The 17207-nt window shown below is 36.8% G+C and overlaps 1 protein-coding gene and 1 long non-coding RNA gene across 4 annotated transcripts in view; one reads left to right on the top strand and one right to left on the bottom strand.

Annotated features, from left to right (window-relative positions):
* Window positions 1–2416, top strand: part of LOC306993876 — a 20002-nt gene extending 17586 nt beyond the window's left edge. For both annotated transcript variants that reach the window (XR_013796555.1, XR_013796556.1), the window contains 2 exons: window positions 103–141; window positions 1777–2416. This is a non-coding gene — a long non-coding RNA (uncharacterized lncRNA). The remainder of the gene's footprint in view (window positions 1–102; window positions 142–1776) is intronic.
* fbln1 (fibulin 1) overlaps window positions 1–17207 on the bottom strand; it is a 70655-nt gene that overhangs the window by 1556 nt on the left and 51892 nt on the right. Inside the window, exon 18 of one of the 2 annotated variants that reach the window (XM_079604022.1) lies at window positions 14333–15501. The exons of the other annotated variant lie outside the window; for it this stretch is intronic. Coding sequence (XP_079460148.1) covers window positions 15362–15501 — 140 coding nt within the window. The 3' untranslated portion in view covers window positions 14333–15361. Of the gene's footprint in view, window positions 1–14332; window positions 15502–17207 lie in introns of those variants that run through there. 2 annotated transcript variants of the gene reach the window in all.

Here is a 17207-nt window from a genome sequence, read left to right as displayed (position 1 = left end):
GCCAATACAATTGGGATCTTGGACTTTATACTGAATATGTGAGAGAAAACAATTGATTTATTCTACTTGATCCTCAAAAAGTCTGTTTTGTCTGTTTTGCAGGCCAATATGATGGCGATCCTGGATTTTTATACTCAATAGGTGAGAGAAAACAATCAATTTATTCCAGTCCATCAACAAGTAGTCAGTTTTGTCTGTTTTGAAGGCCAATACAATTGGGATCTTGGACTTTATACTGAATATGTGAGAGAAAACAATTGATTTATTCTACTTGATCCTCAAAAAGTCTGTTTTTCAAGCTAATATGATGGTGATATTTAACTTTATACTGAGTATTTGAGAGAAAACAATTGATTGATTCCACTCAATCCACAAAAATGTAGTTTTGCAAGTCAATACGATGGCGATCTTGTATTTTATACTGAATAGGTGAGAGAGAAAAAGCTATTTATTCCACTCAATCCACAAAAAGCCATTTTGAAGTCTTTTTAAACCAACCTTCAGACTTTTTTTTAGTCATATCTATAAACCAAAGCCCCGTGTTTTTGGATTTACTGCAGCTGGGGATGGAGGCCGCCGTGGCTTTGAGTAATCTCAGACTCCATTCAACATCCTTGAGTTGCCTGAACCACTTCTCCCGCCAACCAAAAGCATCGTTTTCTCAGAATCCACAATGGGCTTCAACCAGCCACTCCAATAAATGATGCCACACACAGTCATGTTAGTCAAAAAAACATAATTGAATTAATCCACTCACTCTTAAAATGGGATTCGGTTTGAAGTCGAAATCTCACATTATATTGGAAGTCCAGCCCTTTATGCGATGTGTTTATTTGTCTATTTACATAAAAACCAGATTCCTCAACTCAATAAAGTCCAATAGTTCAATACCAAACCTGTGCCAACAATTGCCAATTTACCCATAAATTTAACATGGGCAAATTGCAATTAATCATGTTATTCTTTGAGTAGATGTACAGTTGCGTGATATACAGTCACAATTGCGTGTTATAAAGTCAGAATTGTGAGATAAAAAGTCGCAATTACGCTTTGCGAACTTGCTGCCATGCCAAATCCTGCATATAGTAAATGTTTTTAAAGGGGAAGCGCATATCCTCATGATGTTGGTTCACCTTCCGCCTATGATCAGAAAATGTATATTTTGTGTTTTGGTGTTGTTTTAAAATGGAACTTGGTCTATTTCAGTAATATTAGGCCAGTGGTTCTCAAATTGTAGGGCACAAAAGATCCTGCATGGGGGGTGCGAAAGATAAGCCAAAAAAATAATAATTCCGGTGAGAAGCGAACAAGATTCTGAGCTCGTGATGTGAGGCGCAGTCAAAACCATATCATATGTTTCTGCTTTTATATACAGGTGAAACTCGAAAAATTAGAATTATAGTGCAAAAGTGTATTTATTTCAGGAATTGAACTTAAAAGGTTGAAACTAATATATTATATAGACTCATTACATGCAAAGTGAGATATTTCAAGCCTTTATTTGTTGTAATTTTGATGATTATGGCTTACAGCTTATGAAAACCTTTGCACCATATTCAAATTTTTCCAGTTTCACCAGTATTGTTCATCCAAAGCATTTAAATGTTTTTGTTTATTTAAATTAAAAGTTCAGTTCTGAATGTCATAAAAAAGTGACTGTGTGTGTGTGTGTGTGTGTGTGTGTGTGTGTGTGTGTGTGTGTGTGTGTGTGTGTGTGTGTGTGTGTGTGTGTGTGTGTGTGTGTGTGTGTGTGTGTGTGTGTGTGTGTGTGTTTAGATTAGTCATGGCCAGCGTGGGGAAAGTGACCAGTGTGCTTTGACCTCTCTCCATCACGGATCTCCTGGCCCGAGGACTGCCCAACGGTGACGTGTGTGTGTGTGGTCCCGACTGGTCCAAGGTCAGCCAAAGCCTCTGTGGTGCTCCAAAAGCAGTGACATTTTCTCAGGTTCAGGAATTGTAATTTTGGGTGCAGCCATGTTAAATACATCAACATTTTTGTGCTGAGTTTATGAAAAGATGAGATGTTAGCCTGCAATTATCCCGGGCAGTGTTTACACCTCGACCTTCCCTGCCCTGAGAAACTCCACACTCATTCCCAGACACTTCCTAATGCTGTTCACTGGGAATTTAATCATGTAGGATATTACATAATACAACTATTTATGGATTTTTAAGAGCCTTAGTTGACAGGTCTGGCGGAAGAAAACGATATAATAAATTTGTTATGATTTTGCTGTCAATATAAAATTACGCCACATTGGGAATATTCATCAATTTGAATGCACTTTTTAATTGGCCATTCGATTTTTTTAAAGACTACACCATTAGACTACCGTTTTGTGTTCGCAACAGTGTGAAGATGATGTTTTAATAGCATTTCTCAATTTCACTAGTAAAAACTCATTTCAGTCTGTTTGATTCATTTCTGTGAATCAGTTCAGATGCTTTAATGATTCGATTCTAAACTTAAGAAGTGATTTTTGTGTGTGTGTGTGTGTGTGTGTGTGCGAGAGAGAGAGTGTGTGTGTGTGTGTGTGTGTGTGTGTGTGAGAGAGCGAGAGAGAGAGTGTGTGTGTGTGTGTGTGTGAGAGAGCGAGAGATAGAGAGTGTGTGTGTGTGTGTGAGAGAGAGAGAGAGAGAGAGAGAGAGAGTGTGTGTGTGTCTGTGTGAGAGAGAGAGAGAGAGAGAGAGAGTGTGTCTGTGTGAGAGAGAGAGAGAGAGAGAGAGAGAGAGTGTGTGTGTGTGTGTGTGTGTGTGTGTGTGTGTGTGTGTGTGAGAGCGAGAGAGAGTGTGTGTGTGTGTGAGAGTGAGAGAGATAGAGAGTGTGTGTGTGAGAGAGAGAGAGAGAGAGAGAGAGAGAGTGTGTGTGTGTGTGTGTGTGTCTGTGTGAGAGAGAGAGATAGAGTGTGTGTGTGAGAGAGAGAGAGAGAGAGAGAGAGTGTGTGTGTGTGTGTGTGTGTGTGTGTGTGTGTGTGTGTGTGTGTGTGTGTGTGTGTGTGTGTGTGTGTGTGTGTGTGTGTGTGTGTGTGTGTGTGTGTGTGTGTGTGTGTGAGAGAGAGTGTGTGTGGGTGTCTGTGAGAGAGAGAGAGTGTGTGTGTGTGTGTGTGTATGTGTGTGTGTGATAGAGAGAGAGAGTGTGTGTGTGTGTGTGTGTGTGTGTGTGTGTGTGTGAGTGAGAGAGCGAGAGAGAGAGCGAAAGCGTGTGTGTGTGTCTGTGAGAGAGAGAGAGAGAGAGAGAGTGTGTGTGTGTGTGAGAGAGAGAGAGAGAGAGAGAGAGAGTGTGTGTGTTTGTGTGTGTGTGTGTGTGAGAGCGAGAGAGAGAGCGAGTGTGTGTGTGAGAGAGAGAGAGTGTGTGTGTGTGTGTGTGTGTGTGTGTGTGTGTGTGTGTGTGTGTGTGTGTGTGTGTGTGTGTGTGTGTGTGTGTGTGTGTGTGTGTGTGTGTGTGTGTGCGTGCGCGTGTGCGCGTATAATCTTTTTGGCCATATTGATTTGTATGAAGTCCAGCTTTTAAGTCATCGAATATCCATCAGTTATTGTAGAAATGCTCAAATATATCAGTGTTTTGGTGTCTATAAACTCCCGCCTTCGGTAGACATAACATGGTCAGTCTGCCAGGGTGACAGGAACTCTGAGACGATCAGATCTGCTCCCGAACTGATGATGGAAAGAAACCCGATGATCGTCTCGGTCGCCGCATGAACAATCCTGTCCGGGAATTTGAGTAACACCAGAAACTCTGCGTCGTCTTCAGACTCACAGGAAAAAACAAGCTGGACTTCCACTCGAGGCGACACATGGTTTTACTCGATCACAGATTCTGGAGCTGAACTGATAAAGAGTTGCGGTTTAGTTCAGAAGAATAATCGATGATTCATGAAGGACTCATGAGGACCTCAGAGTTTGCGCTCTCATTTCAGTGAAAACATTATAATTATCGCGTCACTATTCAGTCTTGGTGTCCAATACAAATATCTTAATATCCTTAATACAAGATTTATAAATCAGACTAAATAGTGGAGTTCCTCAGACAGACGAAGACGTCCGGTGATCACAGTCCTTCTAGTTGCTAAAGCACACTGTAAAAAAAAATGACATCCCCCAAGTCAAAATTTTCTAGTGACTGATAACATCTAAATTTTTCAATTAATCTGACATATTATTTCTCATTGAGCCAATGTTAACAGACTATTGCAACAATTAATTCAATTTATTTTACAGAATTGGGCCAATTTAAAAATTTTGATGTGACCAGTCACTAGAATATTTTGACTTGGAGAGGTTAATTTTTTTATAGTGCATCAATATTGCTTATGATTAGAGGTTTAACTTGTCTGTCCATCCAACATACTTTCCAACATTATTATTTATGTTGGTATGTATGTATGTATGTATGCATGCAAGCATGTATTTTTTTTATTAATTAATGTATGTATTATTTTAACGTTTTATTTGCTTTATTTATATTATGATTTATTTATGTTCTGTTTTATGTTTTTGTGTGTTTTTTTTTTTTTTTTGATTTGCTTTGTTTTATTATTACTTTCATTTATTTATTTTTGTGTGTTTTATTTATTTGTTTTTATTTATTTATTTTGACTGATTTATTTGTTTTATTTATTTAATTCTGTTTTGTTTTATGTTAATTTATATATTTATTTTTTATGCCTTTGTACCCACAGATATATGATCCTGACATTAAAATTTATATTATGATTTATTTATGTATTTTTTTATTTGTTTTATTTTATTTGTTTTTGTGTGTTTTATTTATTTGCTTTGTTTTAATTTTGTATTTTTGTATGTTTTTTATTTGGTTTGTTTTATTTGATGTTTTAATATTGCTTTAATTTTTTTGTGTGTGTATGTGTGTGTTTTATTAATTTATTTTTTACTGATTTAATTGTTTTATTTATTTAATTCTGTTTTGTTTTGTTCATTAATATATTTATTTTTTATGCCTTTGCACTCACAGATATATGATCCTGACATTAAAATTTATATTATGATTTACAGTATTTATGTATTTTTTTAACTTATGTTTAATTTATTTATTTTCTATTTTATTTGTTTTTGTGTTTTTTTATCTGTTTTGTTTTATTTGATGTTTTAATATTACTTTCATTTATTTATAAATTTTGTGTGTTTTATTTTTTTTTACTGATTTATTAGTTTTATTGATTTAATTCTTTTTTGTTTTATGTTCATTTGTATATTTATTTTTGTATACATTTGCACCCACAGATATATGATCCTGACATTAAAAAGGAATGAGAAGTGGCCAAGTCAAAGGTATTCATAAAGCACTATAAAAACCACAGCGTGTACCGAACACAACAACATTTAAATGCATGTTCCTGGTTTTATTGTGCACGATTCATTATGTTATTGTAAAGCACCAAATGTTTGTCTTCATAATCTTTTATCACATGCAATAACTCGCTCCACCCAAACTTTCCGCTTTGCTTGACGTCATGAATCCATCCCTACAATCCCTCCATCCACCTGACTCCGTTATGAAACACACATTTTTTTTTCCGTATTTTTTACTCTGAAATATATCCGATTATAGACATAAATTGAGTTAGGAACAGCATTTGATGTTGACTTAGAGAAAAGACCTGTGCATTTACACTGGGATGAAGGAATAATCTCATATTTCAGTGCTTATTAAGTGTTACACGCTACAGACTGAGAAGAAGAAGAAGCTGGAGACGGGCTGTGGGTGGTCCATCGCTGTCTAATCATTGTCACATTGTTCTCGACTGTGCATGACTTGAAACATGGAAAAGCTCACGGCTCTGTTGCCTTCACTGCGACTCTCCCAGGTTGCGCAAGTGAGCAATTCGGTTTTAATGAAATCCTCCGACGTAATTCCCATAAAGCGCTAATGTAGCGACGCACATGTCCTTGACTGATGCGCTCCATCGCTCATGATGTGTGTAGGTCAGAGGTCACCCAGGTCACACACTTGGTGTGTTGGGATGCAGGAATGCGTTTGCACCAAAGCCACGGGAAGTGTTGAAACACCGCAAGCCTCCCCGAGACTCTTTGATGCCCTACAGCATTAAAAACTTAAAACTGAGACCAAAACAAAAACACATTGATGGACGACCCAACAAAAGACGTTTTTTAAAAGAGAAGTGCGTGCATTAATGATTATCAGCCAAGGCTTTGTTTTGGTGACGCGGTTATTCATGGTTGATGAATTCACAAAAAAAAAAAAAAATCTTTGAATGAACGTAAAAAAATCATGGAAAGGATTTCCACATGATTAACTTGCTTTATTTCAGCATTATGCAATTCTGTTATTCCAATTTAATGTACTTGCGTTGGGTCAACTTAATTTATTAAGGTTGATTCAACTTACCATATTTACTACGTATTTACACAGGTTAAATTAATACTGTCAGCACAACTCATTTTAAGGTTTCCTGACATGATTCAGGTGCTTTTTATTTTCATTCATCCATTAATATTTCATTATTTTAGTAACACATAATTAAATTGAAAGACTATAGCTAGCTATTTGCTAGCAGTAGCACATATTAGCATCTTAAATGCTAAGACTTACATGCTCCTTCAACTAAAACTAAAAGAGGTGTTAGTGAGGCCAGCAGGGGGCGCTCACCCTGTGGTCTGTGCGGGTCCTAACGCCCCAGTGTAGTGACGGCGACACTATACTGACAAAGAGCGCCGTCCTGCGGATGAGACGTTAAACCGAGGTCCTGACTCTCTGTGGTCATTAAAAATCCCAAATTTGCCCAGTGGCCTCTGTCCATCATGGCCTCCTAATCATCCTCCTATATATACTAATTGGCTTCATCACTGTCTCCTCTCCACCAGTAAGCTAGTGTGTGGTGGGCGATCTGGCGCAATATGGCTGCTGTCGCATCATCCAGGTGGATGCTGCACATTGGTGGTGGTTGAGGAGATTCCCCCCTTCTATGTAAAGCGCTTTAAGTGTCGAGAAAAGCGCTATATAAATGTAATGAATTATTATTATTATTATTATTATAAAACAGTCATAAGTAACTGAATCAGTCCACAGCCAAACACAATGCTCCACTCTCCACAATGGTAACCCACTGTAATTTAAATGGTTCTAATAATTCCAACGTAATTGAACATTAAACACAATTACACACTATCAAGTCTTCTCATTTTCTCAAAAAAACATAAAATAACACTTTATTTCAACATTTATTCTCTCTTAATTCAACCATATGCAAAGCATGCTGGGAACTAACAAGCACCGCCCAGTTTCAGTTAATGCTACACAAATCATTCATGTAATCCAACACAAACGGATTAAGTAAACTTAAATGTTACATATATTTAAGCAGATTGAACACAATCAAATGAAGTTAGGGCAAAATGCAGTAGGCTAAATATAAATAGCCTATATTATTTAAAGTAAGAGCACAACCTTCCTAGTTAATTTTTTTGAGTGTTTGGTGACGTATTCAATTTCGTGTTCAATTATGTGTGTTTTGATCGACACAAAAGAGAGTGAGAGTAAAGAGAGTAACTGCAACATGAAGGGTCAAATCTTTGAATTATCTTTTACATTACAGTCAAACCAAAAATTATCCAGACACCAGATATAATTTTTTATATTTTTTTTACTAGTGTCTTCCAAAAATTATTCATACAGCGACTACCAGTAACATTTATAAAAATTTGGGAGCAAAAATGATTCGGTCACATTAAGCTGAGCATGTTTTGCTGAAGTGTTTTTTCTATAATGGCTCAGTGGTTCATGTAGGTTGTCTACAAACTGGAAGGTTGGTGGTTCAATCCCCGGTTCCACTTGACCAAGTGTCGAGGTGTCCATGAGCAAGACACCTGACCCCAGCTGCTCCCGACGAGCTGGATGGCGCCTTGCATGGCTGACACCGCCGTCGGTGTGTGAATGGGTGAATGTGAGGCAAAATGTAAAGCGCTTTGGTGGCCATTGGGTCTGTGAAAGCGCTATATAAATGCAGTCCATTTACCATAATTGCTAATGCTCTTTTTACACACAGACTGAACACAATGAAGCATTGCTTGGTAACTGGTTGAGCTAAACTGGTATTATCTAATTGTGTAGTTAAATTTAACAGCTGACAGATATTCAACATAATTCATGTGTGAGACAGTCTAACAGAAGGACGGACAAAACCAGTGGAATATCAACTGAGTTCTGCTCATATTTTATTACCGTTTTCTAAACTACAGCGAATAAACTGTGATAATGTGAGAAATGTGGAAGGTGTCGGAATAAATGTTGGTTTGACTGTACATTGATTTGATTGCATTGCATACATATAAGTGTATTGCATGTCAAATTTCAGATAGATTCCTCCAGATAGATAGTTTTACACAGGTATGACCTCGCTGGTCTCTGAACAAGGCCTGAATAACTTCTGTCTGTCTCTCTCTTCTTGTTTTCCAGTAAGCCGTGTAACTGACCGCAGTGTTTGGATATCATGAAGCCGTTTAGTGCGATGCCTGCTGACGCTTCCACGTTCTGGGTAGGTGCAAAGCTAATTCAAAACACACTCACACCTGACATCCAATGAAATCAATCACCCAAATATTTATAAAATGCATGAGCGCACTGTTTGTCTCGAGGCCCGGATTCGTTAACGAATTAGCCGTAATATCTCACATCATTGTTTGGGGTTGTGTTCTTGCAAACGGAGACAAAACAGCAGTGTTGATTTACTTTCAGATCGAGAACACCTAAACCTCGGGGTTAATGTCATTAATCTATGACAAATCATGAGGATAACCGTTCTTGAGTTCGACATTATTCACGCTTTATAAACTCCCTACAGTCTGAAGTTTCCAAAGGCAGCGTTTAGTGTGTCGTGTGTAATGCTGATGTTGTCGGGTTCTCAGAAAGCCATTAACTTCGCCTGGAGATCCTCAGTGTCATTGAGGACATTTTCCACATCGGGTGACGACATCGGTTTGTGCACCATCAAAACATTTTTTTTTGCTAATGTTAAGTTATGAAAATATTATATTTTGATTTTTTTCATTGGTTATTGTTCAACCGTTATGGGAACATTCCATTTTGCAAACATTATGGAATTTAAATGTTCACTGAACATTCCGAAACAAGTTGAAACATTTACAGTCAAACTAAATTTATTCCGACTCCTTCCACATTTCTCACATTAGCACAGTTTATTCGCTGTAGTTTAGAAAACGGTAATAAAATATGAGCAGAACTCAATTGATATTTCACTGGTTTTGTCCATCCTTCTGTTAGACTGTCTCACACATGAATTATGTTGAATATATGTCAGCTGTTAAATCTATACAATTAGATAATACCAGTTTAGCTCAACCAGTTACCAAGCAATGCTTCATTGTGTTCAGTGTGTGTGTAAAAAGAGCATTAGCAATTAAAGAAAAACACTTCAGCAAAACATGATCAGCTCAAAGTGTCAATCATTTTTGGCCCCCAATTTTTACTGGTAGTCGCTGTATGAAGATTTTTGGGGTATAATATGTCACAGTTTACTGTATTCTGCTATCCTCACTTACATAAATTAACTATAGTGTCCTGAACCCACTAGTAAATAATAAAAATCTGGTGTCTGAATAATTTTTGGTTCGACTGTAAAAATGTGAGACGAACATTCCAAACGGAACTGTTGCATTAACGGTGTATAATTACATCACTGGTAACTTTGAACGAACATTCTATTAACGTTCCTGGAAGAATGTTTGTTCGTAACTGACAGCGTTCCCTGTTAGCTGGGAAACACAAACCAAAGAGATGTAATGCCACTAGAAAGAAATTCATGATCTCCACAAATCTGAGCGTAAGATGTTGTTTGTTAGTTTCGGCGACCGGCCTATTTTTCTCTGATCTTCTGAATTTTTCTGTTTTTGCTTATGTGTGAATGTAGCAGCCAGCGTTATTTTCTTCAATAAACAATGTGTTTTTCTGTTCTTCTGAAGAGAACATTTGTTTTAAATGTCACCCGCTGCAGTAAAAGCCAAATAATGATGTGCTCGTCATAAATAAAGTAACTGTTAAACGCATCCGTCAGCTTTTACAGTCTGATGTCATGCTGTATATTCAACCGGTCGACCTCGCAAGCGGCATAAAGCGCGGTGTATAGCGAGTGTATAGCTGATCTTCTCTCAGACGGCCTTTGCTTGTGAACTCTGAATTTTCATGAGTGTGGGATAAATCCCAATAGCCCACACATCCGTACGCTACGGGTCTGGTGTGTTCTCTGGCTTTGGTTGTGAGCTCAGTTCTGGTTATAGGCGGTTTGGGCCGGCGCTGTAAGTTATGGGGAGTCACACGTCTCGCTCGATGGTCAAGGTGGCGTCCTTATTACTAGCCTCCTCAAAACCCAAATCAAGTCGCGTTTGAAGGGATTGCCCCTAATGTGTGTGAGAGGACAGAAATAAAGTCCAATAGAACGGCGGCCGCAGTGTTGTGTGTGTCTGCCACCTGTTGGACTTCAGTAAAACATCAGCACTCATCAAATTTGGTGTGTTTTTTTTCCCTCACAAAAGTCAGATGTAATAGTAGATCTCTGAGAACTGAGAGATCAATGGCTCTAATCAGCAGAAGTGCATTCAGAGGTTTTAATAATAGTAGAGGAAGTTTTCGTGTGTATCTTAAGTTACAGATATTGGCCATTTCCGCTTGTCTGGGATCGATTCAAATGTGACAATTGACCTCAATATCAGTCAGAAACTCAAGCACGTCTCACTGCTAATAACGCACATTCTTGGTGTTGTTGTGAATGGTTCATTTTCCAAATTAAAAAAAGATTGGTCAAAAAATACGATTGCTTGGTCTCTAAAAAAATGCTGGTTTGTTTCAACCCCAATTTGGGTCAAATATGGACAAACTCACCAACCACTGAGTTTGTCCATATTTGACCCAAATTTGGGTTAAAACAACCCTGCCTTTTTTTAGAGTGTAGAAAACGATCCAATCAATTCCTAAACAACTGAGATCTTGTAAAATATTAGACATTAACCTGCTGGGGTAAACCAACTTAAACCAGCCTAATATGGTTTGCTGGGCTTAGCTGGTCTCCCAGTTTGGCCAAGATGGTCTTCAGCTGGTTTAGCCAGTCAAAAAGTGGCCAAAACCCCTTTAAAACCAGCTAACAGACCGGAGAACAATTGCCAGCAATGCTCTCGACTGTCAACTTGGGCTCACAGTGCTTTTGGGAAACGCAGCCCATGAATAGGAGACCTCCTAAGCCCAGCAAACCAGTTAAGGCTGGTTTATTTTTAGCAATCTAAGGTTACAAAACCTATTAAGCTCCCTGAAAAACTGAGATTAATGTACGTTTCATCTTTCCAAAGGTTATTTCCGTAATGCGTCACATTACAGAAGTGACATGGGTTGCGAACTGTTGCGTATTGTTTCCAGCGAGCGGTCACGTAACTGTTGAGTTTCCGCTTGTGTGACGTAGCTGCGTGTAAAATTGTGCATTAGCATACATTTCGATGTGTTTTTGCCAAACGTTTTTGTTTGACATAATGAGAAACAATGGCAGCAGGAGAAACTCCCCCAACATTTTCATTAAAAGAACTCACATATATCTTAAAACATGTGTTGCGGTGAGGGACGGGGGATGCAGGCCAGGAAAATGCAGTGGGGGGAGCGTGTGTGTGTGTGTGTGTGTGTGTGTGTGTGTGCATTTGATACGACCCCGTCGTCTGCCTGTCCCAAAGCTGGGCCTCATCCCAGACGGACTGTTCCTGTTTCGAGATCCAGAGAGCCTCCCTTCCCCATGAGTCCTGACCACCACCCCACACACACACACACACACACACGCATCCAAGGCCCGTGTGTTACGCTCCAGCAGCGGCGGTGGGTGGGTGGCATGGAAGACAGACGGGGCATTTTTCTGGGCTTTATTCTGCATAACTCCATATGCACTGGTGCATGCATTTGTTTTTTGCCTAACAGATTCTTATGCATGCAAAAACAAATAGCATGTTGTGAGTTTAATAAAGTAAAACTGTATTTAAAAACACAGCATACCATACTTTAGAAATCACTCTAATATGCTGATTTGCTGCTCAAGAAACATTTCTGATCATTATCAGTGTTGAAAACAGTCGTGATGCTTCATATTTTTTGGATAATTTTTTCCACAGGATTCTTTCATGAATAAAAGGTTTAAAAGAACATCATTTAGAGAGCATTATAAATGCATTTACTGTAACCTTTGCTCAATTTAATGCATCCTTGCTGAATAAAAGCATTCATTCATTCATTATTTAAAAAAAAGCAATATTATGTCCAACGAAAATTATTTCCTTAAAAAAAAATACGTATGCTAATGCACGAATTTACATGCATGTCTAAATACTAGTACGTCACTCAAACTGAAACTCAACAGTTACACGATTGCTCACTGGAAATAAATACAAAGTATCAAATACAACGTATCAAATGCTTCACAACGTCACTTGTGAAATATATTGGGCATTCAAGAAGATAAAACTAGGTTTTGTACGCTTAAATTATTGAAAGTAACATCTGAAAGCAGACTAAACTGGTTCGCTAGATGGTCTTCATCTTTTGTGCACTTTTTTTTTTTTCGCTTGCTTATATAAAATATAATATAATAACTTCAACATAAACTAGTAATCATCATCCTCATTGAATTTATATTCTCAAAACGTTATTATGGTATAAAACTCCTATGCTAAGCCTATACTTTAAAAGGTTAACTGAAAACTTTGTGACCCTAACTTGTCAAGTAACATAAGTATATGTTTATAATTTCTTCCTTTCTTTTACCTTTGCATCATCTTGGGTGTTTTAAGTTTTCACTGAGCTCATCTTTTATGCAATGAACGTATAATTTAGCCTGCTCAATTATTTATACTGTGCTTTTCTTTGTCGTATAATGTTTTTGTCGCTCGTCTGGTTTTCCCTCCGTCACACTGACTGGCTTTCGGTCTTCAGAGCCGCTATTGTGACGTCGCAGGGGTAAACCTCAGTCTACACACAGAAGAGGAACGTCAAACCATGATAAATGATTCCCTCACTGTGCCATTGTCTCAGTAAAGCCGAGACTCGTTCCTCCATCCGCTGGAATGAGCTTCACGTCTCCTGACGTTGAGGAAAGACAGTCTTGGTTCAGTGGCCGCGCGTTAAAAGGGTTGTGGTCATAAACGGCTCCATGTCCCTCCGAGTTTCCATCGCTGAGAACCAACAGCACTTAGTCCGATCTATCAATGCATGGCATGACTGGAGCGAGTCGAACAAGAGGATTGTGGGAATGTCGCTGGCATGCGTTTAGGTCTTCATTTGACCGTCGGCCTTTCATTTCTGCAGTCGCCTTCGCCAAGTTACATGGAAAGTTTGATTTACTAATGATCTGAATCAACCCTCGCAAATTATGGTCAAATTATAAGCTCGTGAAATAATTGAATTACTCATTTTTACCAGGGCATCTAATTCTGTACCAGTTTTTGTGTGTGTGTGTGAAGATGGGAAGGTTACTCTAAAAATGTATTCCAGTACAAACTAATAATTAATTATAGGCCTGGCAGATAAAAAAAAAAAAACATCTCAATATTTTTCAGCCTTGGTGAAATTGAATATATCTCAGGTTTCAGAATTTATTGTGTCTTTAGACACAAGTAAAAAGTCATAGCGGTCGTAGCTTTAAAATAAAGCAAGTCAAATACTGTTGGGTTTTTTTCTTCAATAAATGAACCCGTTTTCATTTATATGCATCAAAGCATTAATAACGCAACTCGTAATATTACCTACATATACAGCTTTTGTTAGAACTAGAACACTTTTGTGACATTATACTGTCACTTTTGATGTATTTAATGTGTCCTTGCTGAATAAAAGTATTAATGTCTTTCAGGGAAGGTTTATATATTTTAATAAAGCATGAGGAAAGCATTTTGTAAACGTGTGTGATGATGCAAATGAACCGTTTTCAGATTTCTTTGAATTAGATTCAATTAAGTTCAGAGAACGTTTTCAGTAATGTTATGCTAACCTTTTAAAAGTAGACACTTCGGCAAGTTTCGGGTCATTTTTGTGACGCGTTTGAGAAAGAAGTTCACAGAGATTGAGACGGCAGAAAGCCTGTTTGTTTTTCTTTACAAAAGCACAAAGTTTTGTTGTTATTGTGAGAGTACGCAAATTAAAATAGACCCTTTACCGTTTCGAATGTATTTCACAAACAAATAAAGTAATATTGTGTGTGTGTGTGTACATTTATTTTAACTTGGCCCCTTTTTAATTGTTCCGAAATGTGTTTAAATTAGTTGGTTTCTGAGTGGCTGTTCACTCAACAGTTGACATTTACAAAAATAGAAGTAGAAATCTAAAAATTGTTTTTAATGACACAGTCGGTGATACATACAAAACATTAGCAATGCAAAGTGTGTCTACACAAGCGTACAATCAGTGTCGAGTCGTCAACTCCATATTCATTTGTCTGGATGAGCTCGCATCAACTCACAGAAGTTGACACAAGTCAACCATTCGGGAATAAGTGAAAACATGCTTTTACATTCTACAATTAAAAGCATCAGAGCAGCAAATGATGTTTCTTCCCACCGGATCGCATGGTGACGTCTAAAGCAGGGCATCGCTCCCAGCATGCAATGTTCTCGTCTGTCCTAGTGTCGTGTTCCTCGTGAAAAACTTGTGTAGCTGGATAAAAACATTTAGCTATTTTAGGTGTCCATTTAGAGATTATCTTACATAATTAATTGGATTCAAATGAATAGTTCATCCAATAATGTAAATACTCATCTTCATGTCATTCCAAAGATTCTGCTAAACATCTTGTTTTGTTTCTCACAGAAGAAAGTCAAGTGGACGACATTATGGTAATTGGTGAGTAATTGACAGAATTTGTATTTTTGGGTGACTTATTCTTTAAAGTGGGAATTAGTTGGCATAAATTGGCTAAATTAAGTATAATTGTACTGCAAAAAAAAAAAAAAATTCAGTGAAAATATCTAAAAATCCTATCTATAATTTACTTAAGTAACAATGCATAACATATAGAGAATTTTCTGTGATTTATCTTCAATATGAGTGTATTTTTCTTACTGGCTGAACTGGCAGATTTTTTCCACTTGTTTTAATTGTAAGCAAGTTAAAAATAAAATGACAAAATCTGCTATTGCAGTAATACAAAATATGCTTATATTGAAGATGCAATCTATGAAAATACATCTTAAAATATCTTACGGTGAATTTATCTTAGTGATATGAAGATGTAGAAACTGTAAAAGAAGGTAAAAAGCAGCCATCTTTGCACGCTAGAGTCATTCAGAAAGATTCGTGCTATAGTGATAAATGGACACCTAAAATGATTCGACAGAACGGTTGATGTTTTTAAAACCAGAACTCGGACACGTAGATGTGAACGTTGATGATGTTCCGGTGAGACACGACCCCGTTTGTGACGTAGTTCATGGCCAGCTTCAGTACGGTGCTCACAGGACCAACCAGCGGCTTCACCTGTCTGACCACACCTGTGGACGACAACATATCACCTGAGAATGAGCTAAATATGGCTCAAATCAGGGGACAAACATCTGTTTTTCAGAGCATGCACAGCAAAAATCACATTGAATCTGACATTTTCAATTCCAAACTATAGGTCACTTTCATAACAGAAATTTGATGAGCTTCCATGCAAATAAAACATTCAGATATTTGTTTCCGCCACGGAATAAAGCAATAAAAGGCAATTGCGACTTTTTATCTCGCAATTCTGACTATTTTTCTCGCAATTTCAAGTTAACATCTCATTTTTTTTTCTCAGGATTGTGTCTCGTAATTCTAAAAAATAGTCGCAATTGCGAAAAAAAGTCTGAACTGCAAGAAATACTCATATTCTTAAAAATAAAGTCTCAATTGCAAAAAAAAAAAGTCAGAAATGCGAGATATAAACTCATATTTCTAAAAATTAGTCGCAATTGCAAAAAAAAAAGTCAGAAATGCGAGATATAAACTCATATTCTTAAAAATAAAGTCTCAATTGCAAGAAAAAAGTCAGAAATGTGAGATATAAACTCATATTCCTAAAAATAAAGTCTCAATTGCAAGAAAAAAGTCAGAAATGCGAGATATAAACTCATATTTCTAAAAATTTGTCGCAATTGCAAGAAAAAAAGTCAGAAATGCGAGATATAAACTCATATTTCTAAAAATTTGTCGCAATTGCAAGAAAAAGTCAGAAATACGAGATATAAACTCATATTCTTAAAAATAAATTCTCAATTGCAACAAAAAGTCAGAAATGCAAGATATAAACTCATATTCTTAAAAATAAAGTCTCAATTGCAACAAAAAAGTCAGAAATGCGAGATATAAACTCATATTCTTAAAAATAAAGTCTCAATTGCAACAAAAAAGTCAGAAATGCGAGATATAAACTCATTTCTAAAAATTAGTCGCAATTGCAAGAAAAAAAGTCAGAAATGCGAGATATAAACTCATATTTCTAAAAATTAGTCGCAATTGCAAGAAAAAAAGTCAGAAATGTGAGATATAAACTCATATTCTTAAAAATAAAGTCTCAATTGCAACAAAAAGTCAAAAATGCGAGATATAAACTCATATTTCAAAAAAATTGTCGCAATTGCAAAAAAAAAGTCAGAAATGCGAGATATAAACTCATATTCTTAAAAATAGTCTCAATTGCAAGAAGAAAGGTCAGAAATGCGAGATATAAACTCATATTCTTAAAAATAAAGTCTCAATTGCAAGAAAAAAAGTCAGAAATGCGAGATATAAACTCATATTCTTAAAAATAAAGTCTCAATTGCAAGAAAAAAGTCAGAAATGCGAGATATAAACTCATATTCTTAAAAATAAAGTCTCAATTGCAAGAAAAAAGTCAGAAATGCGAGATATAAACTCATATTCTTAAAAATAAAGTCTCAATTGCAAGAAAAAAGTCAGAAATGCGAGATATAAACTCATATTTCTAAAAATTTGTCGCAATTGCAAGAAAAAAAGTCAGAAATGCGAGATATAAACTCATATTCTTAAAAATAAAGTCTCAATTGCAAGAAAAAAAGTCAGAAATGCGAGATATAAACTCATATTCTTAAAAATAAAGTCTCAATTGCAACAAAAAAAGTCAGAAATGCGAGATATAAACTCATATTTCTAAAAATTAGTAGCAATTGCGACAAAAAAAGTCGAGATATAAATGCGAGATATAAAAGTG

The sequence above is a fragment of the Phoxinus phoxinus genome (genome assembly GCF_949152265.1).
Source record: "Phoxinus phoxinus genome assembly, chromosome: 25".
NCBI lineage: Eukaryota > Metazoa > Chordata > Actinopteri > Cypriniformes > Leuciscidae > Phoxinus > Phoxinus phoxinus.
This window is presented reverse-complemented; position numbering and strand designations above follow the sequence as displayed.